Source organism: Melopsittacus undulatus, chromosome 1 (assembly GCF_012275295.1).
Source record: "Melopsittacus undulatus isolate bMelUnd1 chromosome 1, bMelUnd1.mat.Z, whole genome shotgun sequence".
Taxonomy (NCBI): Eukaryota; Metazoa; Chordata; class Aves; order Psittaciformes; family Psittaculidae; genus Melopsittacus; species Melopsittacus undulatus.
Window position 1 is genome coordinate 65,657,985 of NC_047527.1, and position 14,645 is coordinate 65,672,629.

Consider the following 14,645-nt stretch of genomic DNA (forward strand, 5'->3'; position numbering starts at 1 on the left):
TGAGTATCGTAGTATCTCTGTGCTTCCATTTGTGAATCTAGCTATAGATACTAGTTCACGAACAAATTAATAAGAGTGTCAAACAATGCCAAGACAAACACCTAGAATAATTAATCCCGCAGTAAATATACAAATCCAATTCAGTGTTGAACAAGAACACAAATCTACCAAGTACAAACCTAACCCATGCTGCAGCCAAATGCCACTTCCAAGCCTGCCAAACAAGGCAGGACACATCTGTTCCGTGAAAACCAAATTAAGCACAAAGAAGGTATTGTAATACCATTCAGCTCTCCCATACTTGACAACCCAGGTTTAAAAAGCTATAGGCTGGACATTCCTAAACACAAACACTAATCTTGGGTTTCTAAACATATATTGTTTATTTATAGTTAAACACTAACATCTGAACAGAAATCTGCAAGCATGCAGGGACAATCTTTCAGTGATGTTTCTGTTTAAACTGAAGTCCACAGTAGCCACATGTTCCAGTCTTTGTATCTTTGTCCTGTAAAAACATAAAAATACAAGAGCTGCTAGTTCCACTTCACAGCACTGTCAGAAATTACAGATTTTGTCTTACTTATATGTGCCACCTTAAAATAGATCAATATAGCTGAAGTACAGAGTTCAATCTTATTTGAAACAGTGCAAGCAAGGACAACGGTATGAGGTTTATGTTTGATTTCTGTTTCCTATGCAGCTTTCCCTCTGCCAGCCTTCTAGCTACCAGGTCTAATCTCAACAGTACAATTTTAAAGTCAATTCACGTGGTATCTCTTCAGCAATAAAGCATACTCCTCCCAAACTGGACATCTTAAGTAAGTTCTGTTCCAATGTTCTGAAAAGTTCATTTCATAATTATTTGAATTCAGAATAGGATTTGGCATTTCCAAGTTGTATCTAGACAGGAATTTTTGCCAGTAATGTAAGCTACAGAGTTAGCTGCAGGAAGGGGGAAATTTCAGCAGGACTCTGAGAGGAATTCTGAAAGAAAACATTTTGGAGAAAAGTAGCAGTTACCACTGTATAAGATGTTACTCTCTCCAAAAGACACGTGTTTTTTTTTAATTTAGAAGTGTGACTGACTGCAAGCTCTTGTTGCAGACCTTCCTAACACAGCAAAACACAAGACAGGGATCTTCTGTTATTTAGCAACATAATCATTTGAGTCATGAAATGGTTCCCCTTCCTTAATACAGGATTAGAAGTGAAAAATACAGGCTACCATCCACCACCAAAAGCCTGGATTTCAATTTTTAGGGCTAGGGGAAACAAAGTGGTCTAATACCATTATCCCTGTTTGCTGAAATTAGCTTTCAAGAACTGAACCACAGGCGTCTTGTAATTTGATTGTTAACACAAAAAAAAAGATCACAAAATTCACAAAAAACCTCAGGCACTCTTCAAGAAGAGCAGGGCACAAGTCAAACAAATCAATATAAATGCAGCGTGCTGAAGAAGTTAACTTAAGACTGAAGAACACAAGCTTCCTAATTGTTATGAATTAGAATCTCTGAGTATTTGACTTTTAATAATGCAATATGTATCATTACAAAGTTCTTACTTTGTTCAAAATAGAAATGCTTGTGATTATTGTTAAGAGTCACAATAACACTGACACTAAAGCACCCCAGCTCCCCTCCACCACTGTTTTCGATATTAAGCAAACGTTAAATTTTGGGTGAGCAAGCAAAGATTTTCAGACATTTGCAGTCAGGGTCTGCCAAAGAACAGTATCTAAGCAACAAGTCATCGCTGATTCCACTGAGGTCACAGGACAGTAGCCTGAATATTTTTACTCTCTAGAATAAGAATACACTGGAAAAGTATCACTACGTCAACAGGAGGATAAGACAACATTTATTATTCATTGATTCTCTGACCATGATTGAAACGTTTAATCTTTGGAACTACCAAGATTCTGGAAGACTGAAAGAGGGGTTGATTTGTTTGTTTGTTTAGGGTCCCCTGGTCCCCCCTTCTTTTCCTTGAACTTTCAAGGTTCAAAATAAACTGCATGTTCCTAACAATGCTGCAATTGTATCCTAAATCTACACCACAGTGGTATTTAAATAATTAGAGTTAAGTGTCTGAAAATACAAGCCGCATGTTATTTTTTGCTCTCAGGGCACTGCTTGCTCACACTATTTCAGTTAAGCTCTTAAAAAAAATTAAAATTACTGTCATATCAAACAAACCAAAATTTCAAAAAGAAATTTCTGCCACTTCAAATGGAAGCCCTCTAACTCTTCTGACTAGAAATCTTAATTTTACATTAGGCACTATATAAAATGAGCATCGCAAGCTCCTTTTACTTTGTTAAACTAGCATGCCCAAAAGCAGACAAACTTGCAAACAAGAATTTACAGGCCAAATATCCTATATGCAGAACAAAGATATTACCAAGTTTATGTACACTTTAGGATGTCCCAAAGCTCCACCACCACCATCACATGATATCACTCTGCTTTCAACTTCACTCACAGGCTGCTCTGCTATCAGATCAATCGCAAAATTCTTATTCACCTGTAAGAGAAAAAAGAAACTTTGAGATACCTTTCCTACTCAGACAGAACCCAATTACCATTTACTGCCTCCACAAGCAGTTCTCCTACAGCCATCTGGAGAAGTTCCTTCCTGAGTTTCCTCCCACCTCCTTCAGCAACTTTTAAGCTGTGCTATAAGCCAGATCAGTGACTACATGTCACTATGGCATGGTCAACTCGTCAAAAGTAATCCCTTTCCCTGATACACAGGCCACATCAGTGCTCAGGTTTACAATGTGACCTAAGCTGATTCAGGAGAGAGTTGAGCAGGACCAAGCAGCCAAGCACACATGACATTTAACTGACACTGCCTCTGTTTTGTGTTTTAGTGACTACCTGATAAAATTGCAAAAGACTCACTGCTGATAAAAATAATAGTGGGACAAGTAAGGTCAAGAGTGAGATAAAACAACTGCTGGTAATTTAGAGACTCTCAGCATGCATCTTATTCTATCACTGCACAGGAATCCATGAACAGGGTGCATAACAACAGTCAGAAAGGCAAACTGTTCAGCATCAGAAAAGATGTGCCACTCTAAACCCATCTTATACACACTTCCTGAATACACACATCAGTGACAAGTACGGCTTTTTCCTTGGTCACACCTGCAAATGTACCTACCTCTGGAGAGATCTGTGACACAGCAACTTGTGTGTCAGCAGGACCTGCAGCACTCAGCCACAGTGCTTTCCTCCCTCATCTGCACCAGCCTCTTCCAACAGGTTCCGAGCCAGCAGTCAGCAGACAACCCTTCCTACCCCTCATGTAAACATGCTCCAGGAGGGGCCAGCTTTTTCAAAGGCAATGTTATACATGCACATATATAAAATAATACATATACCCAAAGCAGGCACTATCTTAATACTCCCTGTGTAATACTCAAACATGCCGGTATGTGAATAAAGATGAGATCCTTAGGAAAAACGTAAGTCGCTAAGAACTACAATGATACTTTTATATAGTTTTATACACAACAACTTAGGATCTTTCACCAAGCCTACAACTGAATTCACCCCAAATGTTCATTTCTGGTATACCAGTTGAAAAGTCAGTTTTGGCAACAACAAGATCTTCTTTACGTAAGGAAGATGCTAGCTAAATAAAGTTAACAAAAAAAACTTTTTGGTATTAAAGCAAATTGGGAACATCAAGAATCTCGCAGGCTGGGGCCTGAATCTGCAAGTCACATGTAATCTTTGCCAACCTGCAATGATTTTTACTGCTGCTTTTAATAATGCTCAAAACAATGCATCCTTTATTTCATGCTGAAGGAAGAGGGAGATACCACCATTGCATACCACTGCTTCAAGATCAGAAGCATAACTCCACTCTTCACAACATTTCTGAGACACAGTACAACATTCAGACTACAGATGTGCCTGTGAAACCCAAACACTAGCAGCTGAAACACACTAGGGAATAACAGCAAAGCTCCTAGAGAGAGATCCCATTAGTAAGCACAGATGAAGATCATTTTAGTATTTAAGAAGCAATTTTTTTTCCAATTTTACAATTAAACTCTAGCATTAAACCTCGCTCAGCAGACTTAAAGCTTGTCTTTTACTGGAGAAGGAGGATTCAGGCTGAACTGAAAACCCTGAGTGATCCTTACTACAGAGCATCTGAAATCAGCTGCTGGCAAAGGCATATGAGAGGGACCAATGTCCTATGCAGAATTAGGTTTAAGAAGTGTTTCCTACAAAGTTACAGAAGTAGCATAAAAACAGCCATTGCATTTGGGAGAGACCTACTTTGCTGCTATCCTCCCAGAAGTAAACTACTTCAGCATTTTAAGTGACATTTTCATTTAACTATTTCCCGTGTAGAATCCTCATTTCTGCCACACAGCACAAGTGTAGAGATATAAAGAAGTATACTCAATACAAAATCTCAAAACCCAGCATAATTACTTCAAGCTAATTTAGGAAGGGAATAATTACACAAAACTGCATTAAAAATCTATCACACCTTATATTTAATGCCTCTACTACATATACACGTTCATAGCATTAACACTAAGGCACTCATCTGATGCTCAGGTGTTGAAGAATACAATTTAGCTGAAACAATCTTTGTTTCTCTCTCTAAGACCAGCAGATGCCTAATGGAGCAGCACTGTTCGATCATTAGAGAGAACTCAGTGCTAAAGGACTTATAATTTCACATACCCACTCTATTGATAAGTAGCAGCAACAGGTGCACCAGGTAACTTCACAGTACATTTGGCTGATGCTGGTGTTACTTGACTTTGCCTCTGAGGCTTCGTTATTTCAGAATACTCTAAATTTTAGTTTTATCTGTTACATCACTGTTCAGCAAATGTGCTCCAGGCTATGGAAATTAAGTGGCCTCATTAAAAACTCAGTTTAGGTAAAGCTCAGGATTTTAACTATGCAGAAGCAGATAAAGCTTCTAAACATGCATTTAAACATATGTGTAGAAGCACAATTCAACAGGCATTTAGCTATGTTATTTTCTGAACATAAACTGCACTAAAAAGAAGCTTAAAATTTTTTTAAAATATATGCTTAAGATAGAAAGTCCAATTTTAAGATGTTCAAATGCCTAAATGTAAGCACTTAGGTGCAGGCCAAGTCTTGAATTTCCCAAAAAGTAGAAAGGTACACAGAAATTACTATAAACTGTCTTAAAATTAGAACTTTCAATGTAATGAAAACCCCACCAAAACCCAAAATCTATACCAGATTGGTTTTAGCAGGTTTCTGGGTTGTTTTTTTTTTCTGGTTGGGGTTTTGGGAGTTGGTTGGTTTGCTGTTTTATTGCTGGGTTTTTTTGGGTGTTTAGGTTTGCTTAATAACACACAAGTTGAGGATATCAATCATCAATATCAGATATAAGAAATCCCTCAAACTACACCCTCTAATATGACTAAAAGTAGAATGAGTTACCTCCTTTTGCCGTCCAACGAACCTAACTCTTCTATAATCCTTTTCATCATATACCTAAGAAATAAAATAAATTTGATTGATTTTAAAAGCAATAACAATAAATAACATAAAGGCTTACAGCCTGTCAAGATTAAATAGTTAAAAATGTTTCTTCGGTTCCGAGCATTAGCATCATCTTATATGTATATTCTGCACAGAAAATTGCTGTCACACAGTAAAGTACATTTTAGGTTGGAAAATAGAAATGAAAGGGGGAGGCGGGGCTAAACCCAGTAAATAGAAGCTTTAGCTCTGACAACAGAGACAAATAAAGAATTACTTATAATGCTGTTCCCTGATCCCACAATGCCATCTGTAAGGTGGATCAAAGCAGGAAATTCAAGTTTCATAAATAAATGTTCGGTTCAGTGAGCACAGTGAGAACCCTCCTGCATTAGCTCCACCAGCCATGCTTGTCTCCCATCTCTACAAGACACTACACAAGCCTTCCCAGCTCTCACGCTCAGTTCTGACACCGAAGAACAGATGAAAAGGAGTTATAAGGCACTGACACCGGGGTACTGACAGCAAGGTACCTCCCACCTGACAACTCTCCACTCGTGTCAATCGTTGGACTCATACCACAGCACTTGGTAACAGTTAGGGACCTTGCTCTCAATTCATACAATCATAGAATCGTTTTCGTTGGAAGGGACTTTAAAGATCACCCAGTTCCAAACCCCTGCCATATGCAGGGCCTCCTCACGCTGGACATAATAGCACAAATTAACTCTTTTTTCTCTGAGACCGCGCGTATCTCTGCTTACGTATCATCCAAGAGCACCGATTTCCGCAGAGCATACCAGATGAAGCCCACCACCGTGCCATTCGCAACACCGGCAGTGCTTTTCCACAGGCTCTGCCGCGCCCAGCAGACATAGGAGCAACACCGACCGCCGTACAGCCCTCCCCTCTCCACGGCCCTGCACGCTCACCTGCCCGGTGTGTGTCACCAGCTCGCCAGTACCGGAGGTCCGAACACCGTAAGGCCGAGCAGCGACAGCCACCGGCAGCGACCGTCGTAGCGACAGCAAGCGGCGGAAGGTCGCTCCGGGCGCCGCCATCTTGGGCAGGACACGTGATCCCCCCGCCGTCGGCTGGCGCAGGCGCGGCAGTCGTCTTTGTCCCGCCCCTCGTTGGTTTCCACGCCTTTCCGCTCGGGCTGAGGCGTGAGCGTATGCGGTGAGTGGGGGGTGTGCGGCCCGAGGTGGGGAGTGGGAGCTGTGCCGGTCAGTGCTGAGTGCTTTCCGTTAGGGGCTAGAGACGGTGAGAGAAGGAGGGGCGGGAGGGTTGTTGCTGTAGTGTGGCGTGGGGTGTGTGTTCTCACAGTGCTCTGTCCCGCAGGGTGCAGAGCATGCTGTCTCTCCTGCCCAGGGCGGTCGCGGGGCCGCTCGGCTTGCTGGGCCGCTCGCCCTTCAGTTCCTTGGCTCCGCGGTGGCGGGCGGTACTACTGCCCGCCCCGGTGAGCCGGGCCCTGCCGCCGTGGTGCGGAACGGCCGCCCCCCGGCCCCTGCTGGCCCTCCCGCCGCCTCCTGGGCTGCTGCCGCCGTCCGTCGCGGGGCTGAAGAGCAAAGTGTCCCTGAAGAGGCGCTGCAAGGACTGCTTCATGGTCCGGCGGCGGGGCCGGCTCTTTGTGCTCTGCAAAACCAACCCCCGGCACAAGCAGCGGCAGCTGTAGCCCTCTGGCCAGGACGTCGCCGCGGGACGCCGGAGGGCAGAAAGTGAGCGCAGTGTTAGCCTCGAGTCCGGCTTTCCATGTTCCTGCCGCTGGCACCTCGTCCTCCACCCAGCGACATCTGGGACCTGGCTGCTGGAGATACACATCGCCAAATGATGAAGGTGGCAGCCTTAAATTAGAGCGGGTTGAGTTCCTCAGGGCCCTTGCTATAACTTCTGATCGTGGACGCTGAGAACTGAAATGGAAAGCCACAACTTTTAGGATCTCTTGTTACCTTAGCCGTGAAAATCACCTCTCTGTTAATTTAGTAAGGGTAAAGCTGAATCATCAGACTCTCGAGATGCATTTGTATTTAATTAAAGCATAATGAAAAGAAAGTCTGTTCATGTGCATTATTACAGTATACAGTATAATCTTTCTAAAAACGCAAACCTCTAGATGTTGAAAGCTGTTACAGCAGAACCAAGTTCTAGTGTCTAAAACTGTCATTTAATATTGATCATTCAGAGTGTATTAGGGAGTGTTCTTAACCTCATCTTCCTTCAGAAAAGTCCTATCTGGCGTTTATGATATACTATTATACAGTTTCCAAAACAATCAAAAAAAAAAGACAATACCCAGGAATCATTGCCTTTTGGGTGGAGTAAACCATTATGTATAGATGTCTACAGGAAAGAATGTAAAAATAATTATTTTAGATCCCAGCAAGTTTCTGCAGAGCTTTAGGCTCACTCATATAAACGATTGAGGCTTTAGCATTGCCCTTTTTCTGTCTTTTATACAACTTCTACAGTGTCCCTAGAAACAGCTCCGTCCAGTCATTTTGAATGCAGTAGTATGGAGTACTCATGCTAGGTTCATGTCTATTAAATACAGCCTACACTCAGCAACAGGGCGTGAATTCAGAGATAGGATTGCTGTACATAAAAGGTGGACACAAATTGCTATGTTTTCATCTCCCTGTTTAGCATAAGACAAGTTTTTATACAGGGCTGTCTCAGCAGCCTATTTCAATGACCTACAATTAGGAAAAATTGTTTCAGAATTAAAGCCATTGAATCTAGTGTTGCTAGTTAGAAACTGAGATGTGGTGTAATTTGAATTGAGCTGTTTAATATGGCTGTGAATTATTCACATGTTGTCATCTGAATGGTCAGTTTGTGATACCTGGGGTGGAGTGTGCAAAAGAATGGAGCATTCACAGCCATCACTGGAACAGCATACTTGGTTGTGCTAATAGATTTTGGAAAGAGGATTATAGGATTAGAACCCAGAAGGCTCTGAATTATAATTGTATTCTGCCAATGACATGCTGTATAAACTTGGAAAAAGTAATTTTGCCTTTGTCTTGGTTTTTCTGTCTGTTAGGCAGCAATACCGAATCTCACACTTCTAAGTACCATTTTAGTTGGTATCCACAAACTGTTACAGATGTGCTCTGAAAAAAAAACCCATGGAGTTCTGAAGCTTTCTGTAATTTGGCTGATGTGAGGAAGGTGACTAGAGCTGGAGGTGATGCATATTTATTTGGGGTTTGTTTACAACAACTACAAAACGAGTCTGAAAGAATATCAGCCAGTAGCCTAGTGGTTGGTAGCTAAGGGTTCACATCCTTCATTACAGACTTTCTGAATGTTGTGCTACTTAAACAGCTGTTTTCAGAGGATAGAGTACACAGCTGCTACTTAAGCTACCCAGGCCAAATATTTAGTCCTGGAATACTAAAAATACCAATCTATATCAGTTCCATATGCTTTTTTATTTCTCCCCCTCCCACAGATGTTGTGTGGGCAGAAGGTGAAGGGGAGGGGAATGATAAGGAGTGCACAGCTAGAATTTAAAATAGCTTAAGGCATAAATAGGACCCAATAACACAGGAAGAAGGATCTGTACACTGAAAACTGAAATAAGACTTGGGTTCCAATTACATTTGCAGCTTCTGGTTTCATGGCGGTTTTGTGTCTAGGTTATCCCTTCCAGAAATTCTTCATTCTTTAAATCCCCACAGTGGAGCAGGAGCGTGACAACTGATGTTTCCTGTGACCGTTTCCATCATACAGTTATTAAAATTATTTGCAGTTGTGAGTGACTGAACTTGCTTAACTTCTCAGAACTGTTCTAGGGAATGAGACTGTCAGATTCCTGATAGGCAACAGGTAGAGATGTATTTAGGTCAACTGCAGGATAAATATACAGAGCTCAGGTATATTAATGACTGTCAGGCTTTGTCTGTGGTTGTGGATATGGGAATTACACTATTGGCTGCTGAATTCAGGACAATAGCTCCGCATTAATGACCGATGAAGGAGAAGTCTTTGGGAACTATAGTAACCAGGGAAGCTGTTTCTGCTCGGATCAAGGTGGTACACACTGAAGTTAGCTGACTGACAGGTGACTTTTCCAGATTCTGACACTACCAAAGACAGTTTCCCAGGCTCAGTTAAAATAATAGCTATTTTTTGGTTCTGTAAACACCAGGTTGCTTTTCCAACTATCTTAACGTGCCATGTACAGAGGTGGAAAAAAAAGCACAAGAAAAAGCAAGCCTTAAGAGCAAGTGCTAATGCCTTTGCAAAGTACTAAAAACTGGAAACTTCCCTTAATTTGTGTAGGTGAAGTAGATGACTCTTATGGAATATCCATGGTTCTGTGACGTGGGAAAGGAGAATTAAAAGTTGGAAGTATTATTTTACAATAAAAATAAACAAAAAACAAATACTCTTAAACATGGAAAAAGAAACTGAGAAGCAGGCTGCTTTCTTTTCCTTAACAATGCAAATGATACAATGTGCTTTTGCAGACACTGTTCAGCTATCTCCTCTGTAGTTCCACAATCTATCTGTGGTTTCAGGGAGATTCATACATGTGAATCTAAAGAGATTTCATTACCAAAGCTAGCTTACATATACCAGTAGTGTCACCATACTTTCAGTTCTGAATCAGCAAGGGTGGACATACCTTGGTATACACTCTGAAAACTGTCTAATGACTTCTGTGGTGCAAATTAAAGACATAATAGCCCCATTCTGTTTAATAAGGCTGATTATAACATTTAAACACTAGCATTCATTCAATTGCAGCTCATCGGATTAATAACTTGGAGTTTGAAATATGTACCAGTGGTTTAAACTGGGGAAGGCTGAATGTGTTAGTCCTAGAGGCTGAGAAGGGGCTGTTTTTCTTCTGATGATCCGAAAAAGTTTAACTTACCACAACTATGAGGGGTCATGCCCTCACCTGTCTGGTCTCCTGTGCTCTCCAGGACTTGAATTTGCCTTCCTGTAGGAATAGCTGAACTGCCCACGAAGCTGTTATTGAACTGTCACAGTTTACAGCCCAGTTTTTCTAGGTAAGTGGTGGTGTTTTACTTCTATACCTCTGGGAGATAAACCACAGCAGTTTCGTTATTGCTCTGTATCCCACTCTTAGTGGAGGCAGCAATCTTTATAAGAGCTTCATCACAGTGAACACATTGAACCTGATCTAAAAATGATGAAAGTGGGTATGAGGAGAATATTGGCACCCAAGATGAAGCTGTCACTTGCTGGAGTTATCCACCTGCCTCCAGAAATGGAAAATTCACCATTTCACCTAGAATCTTGTGCATTAGACTTTGAAATCCGCTCTCCGTAAATGTGAATACAGTGTTGAGAGATGTACTTTTCAAGAAGCCACATGGTTTTATGTGCTATGTTGTGCAAAAATGAAAAAAAAGTTCATGAAGTTGTTTGATCTAAAAATACAGTGATTCCATTTAGTGGCTGTAAGTAAGCAAAGAAACAGCCAGGGAATAATGTCAACCTCTCTGTTGTACGTGGCTGAAGACTGGTAGCAAACAGTGTCTAAATGAGGAAAAGCCTGGGAACAAGCAGCCCCATAGTCTGCGCAGGTACTTTAAAAGATGCTGCCTATGAGTAGTATGCTTACAATCAGCTCTAGGCCAGTTCACTGGGAGAACTGGTGGTCCCTGGAAAAAGTCATAAGGGCAATATATATACATAAACTCCAACTCCCTGCTATTCTGGCAACTACTTGATTTTTAATACAGAACTCAATTTATTTAAATAATTGTATTAAGTGTCTTTTGCTAGCACCACTCTTTGAAAGGGTCTAGGACTTCCTTCTTTTTCCTACTCTTCTAACTGCAGCTCTACATTTATTCAGGACTTGTTTATACTTATGCCAACACTATCTCTTATATTAAATAACACTTCTGTTCCTGTGGAATTTACCTGCTTGATATTTATTTCTAAGCAGCTATCACATCCTTTCTCAATCTTTATTTTCCTAAGCTAAACAAGTAATTTTAGTCTTTTCTCACAAAGCAGTGTTTCTGCTCCTCTCATCATCCTAACAGCCCTTTTGTGTAACTTCTGAATTTGTGAGATAAGGTTTGTAAGGAGAGGTAATATATTTTATTGGATCATTGATATAGTTAGAAAAAAATAGGAAAGCTTTTGAGAATACAAGTCATTCTCATGTATGCCCAAAGCCTACCAGCTTTTTTTCCAACTGTCTCAATTGTCTAATAAAAGATATTGCCTACAAGCATTTCCTCTCATACATCTCACTTTTAGTCACATCCTTACTAATCTTAAAATCCATTAGGTAGTCCTCTTTTTCTTTGTTTTAGTTAACTACATAAATGAACTGTCACATACTTTTCTGAAGTCCTGATAGATTAGATCTACTGTATTTTTCTCTTTTTCTAAAAGTCAAAAAGAGACAAGCTACATCATGTTTCACATAATCCTGTTTTCTGTTTATTTTCATGTCATTATTTTTGTTCCATATCAAAACCCTTTTACACTGCAGAATTTAGCTTACAAGTTTGTGGCCCTTACTTTCAACTGCTGGTATTTCAGTATTTTAAAGAATATATGAAATCAATAGGCCAAAAATGTCCTGACCCAGCTCTTTAAAGTCCCCTGTCATAAGTTATCTGGACCAGCTGCTGTAATGTATTTATGTCTAGATACACACTGATTGTTGTCTGTCATCAAGTGGCTTGGTTGCATATGGCTACCGAAAGACTGAACAGCAGCTTACGTTTTGGATTTTGTTTGTTTGAAATAGCCACTAAGGGCAAAGGCTGTTGTGTTGTCTTTTTTTTTTGGCTCCCTAAGTTTATACAAATATAAGGGGTTTAGTTTCAACACATATTCCTAGGGGTGTCAAAAAACTCACTCAACGCATACACCATAGAAGACTCTGTGCTTACACAATATACTTCAAGTAATATGTATTGCGCAGTAAAAAGAACCTTCAAGTAATATGTAATATCCTTTAAGTAATGTGTATGGCACAGTAAAAAGAACCCTTCATTATCTTTCAAAAGGTACATGGACACGAATACCAAAATGCATTAATATTTTAAAATAAATATGGCACACTATATTGTATTTCAGTACAATAACATGTCCTAATCGAAACCCCACTGATATAAGCTGGAAGAATCATGACTTCGAGGAGTAAGAAGTGTGTTCTCTGCAGAACACACCCTGCCAGAGGTCTTTCTCCAGAAGAGGGGATAAAGTGGGAACTGGGATGTTTGAAGCTAATTCATGTCTGTGCAAAACAGCTGATCTAAGGGCTTGGAGAGTCTTTCAAGGACACACAAGATGCATTTCTAATACAATTTTGAGTGAAGAGGTTTCCTTTCCAAAAGTCTTCTTATTCTCTGCTCCAAATAATAGATGATCCTGCCAAAATGATATAAAATTTAAATGTCTTATAAAGATGAATTGTGTGCTTTGTAGGATATCAAGTGTACTCCTCTTAAACAGTCTATTTTTAGTGATTTTTGGAGAAATTTTAGGCATATTTGTATAAGTGAAGATTTGACTGGACTCACCAATCTTCCTTTTTTTTTTAATAAACCAGCATAAAGTAGAATTTATTTACATAATGCAATGATCCATGAAGGTTACCATAACATCAAGGGACCATATTAACCGCTTGAATGGAATTCATTAGAAATTAACTACCACTTAAATTAATTTTCCCACATTCACAAGGCTGTAATGGTAGAAAAAGGAACCGTCCATCAGCATGTAGTGACAGGAGAGCTGTCACTGCTTTTATTTATAGGTGAATACATTAACCCATGAGGCAGCCTTTTCAGACCAAATCTTGAGCTTCTGCAAAAATAAGCTCCTTTAGAAGACTTTCAGTAAGTAATTCAGCCTCAGTTAAACAGGAACACATACTGCCTAATGCTTTTGCCACTGGCCTTTTCCTAAGAACAGCAGAAAAATTTTCTCTTACAACCCCCAAACTTCACATTTTAAGTAGTTTATTTTCAATGGATAGTATTACTGGTTAGATCTAGTTATAGCGACATTGTGTTATCAGTAAAATTATACAAACAAAAGATTGTCCATTGCTGCTTCTTTTGTTCATTGTTACATCATTTGAATTTTCTAACTCTCTTAAATATAAATATATGTGTAAGTCTCCAAACCATAGGATGAAAGTGGATGAGAGTTGTACCCATTTGTGATCTAGGTATACTTTGGGCAAATTTACTATAGTACATCATGGTAAACAATTTCAACAAGCTACAGTGGGAAGGACCTTTGTGGCACCTGTTACATGACCCCAGTTCTCAGAAACCAATACAGCATTAGAGGGAGGTGTCTTTTATCTGTCAGTCTCGTAGCTGAAGTGATCTCAGGGCCATTTCCTGTATAGTTTAATCCAAACTTTTTTTTTTTTCAGAAATAATTATAGCTCAGAGCTAAAACCTGGCCCTTAATAACGTTTTATTTTCTTTTTAACAGAGAAAGTTCATTAAGAAAAGTATAGGATTCTTAGTTATGTTAAGATGTTAACATAGATGTTAACATCTATAACTGTTAAAATAACTAAATAACACCAGCTTTAGATATTTTTCTGTTGGATGTAAAAAATAATGGTGACAAGAACATCAAACAATCCTGTGTGTCATCAGTATTGCTCAGCCAAGTGTTTCACTCTCATTGCTGTCCAGAAAGAGAAAATATAGAAGTTACAGTGAATCGCATAGTGTTGTCAATGCTTTCTCTTACACTCCCTCACATTTTTTATACCAGTGTCAAAGGAAGCTTCACCACAGTTTCTCATACAAGGAATTTGGAGGGTGAGTGGCCTTCTCTGGTATTTCTGTGGGTTTATTGCTGTGTTCAGACACTTGCCAGGCGTAGCAAATAGATGAGCTTTTCCTCGGTTCCCACAAGTCCCTATATTCAAAGGGAGCTAAAGGCTGTCCTATTACTCTAGTGATAATATTGCTTGCTGTTATCTTTATGTTGTCCCCTCTGAACAGGTTCTTTTCGGAGCTTCTCAGAGGTATTGAGATGTTACATGCTCAGGGCTAAAAATATAAACTCAGTAAGTGAAGAGAAAATCTTTTTCAAGCTTTGCTCCCCAACAATATAGGTAGTTTTCCATTTCAATTATTTAAATATGGCTATACTATGATAATCAAT

General features: G+C 39.9%; 1 protein-coding gene across 1 annotated transcript; it reads right to left on the reverse strand.

Moving 5' to 3' along the window:
- Window positions 1-359: 359 nt before the first annotated feature.
- On the reverse strand, window positions 360-6,589 carry NDUFS6 (NADH:ubiquinone oxidoreductase subunit S6). The gene is made up of 4 exons (XM_005153410.2): window positions 6,434-6,589; window positions 5,460-5,513; window positions 2,407-2,529; window positions 360-508 (listed from the first exon to the last, which is right to left on the reverse strand). The coding sequence occupies exons 1-4, from the start codon at window positions 6,560-6,562 to the stop codon at window positions 443-445; spliced, it is 372 nt and encodes a 123-aa protein (XP_005153467.1). The 5' UTR covers window positions 6,563-6,589; the 3' UTR covers window positions 360-442.
- Between the last annotated feature and the right edge of the window lie 8,056 nt (window positions 6,590-14,645).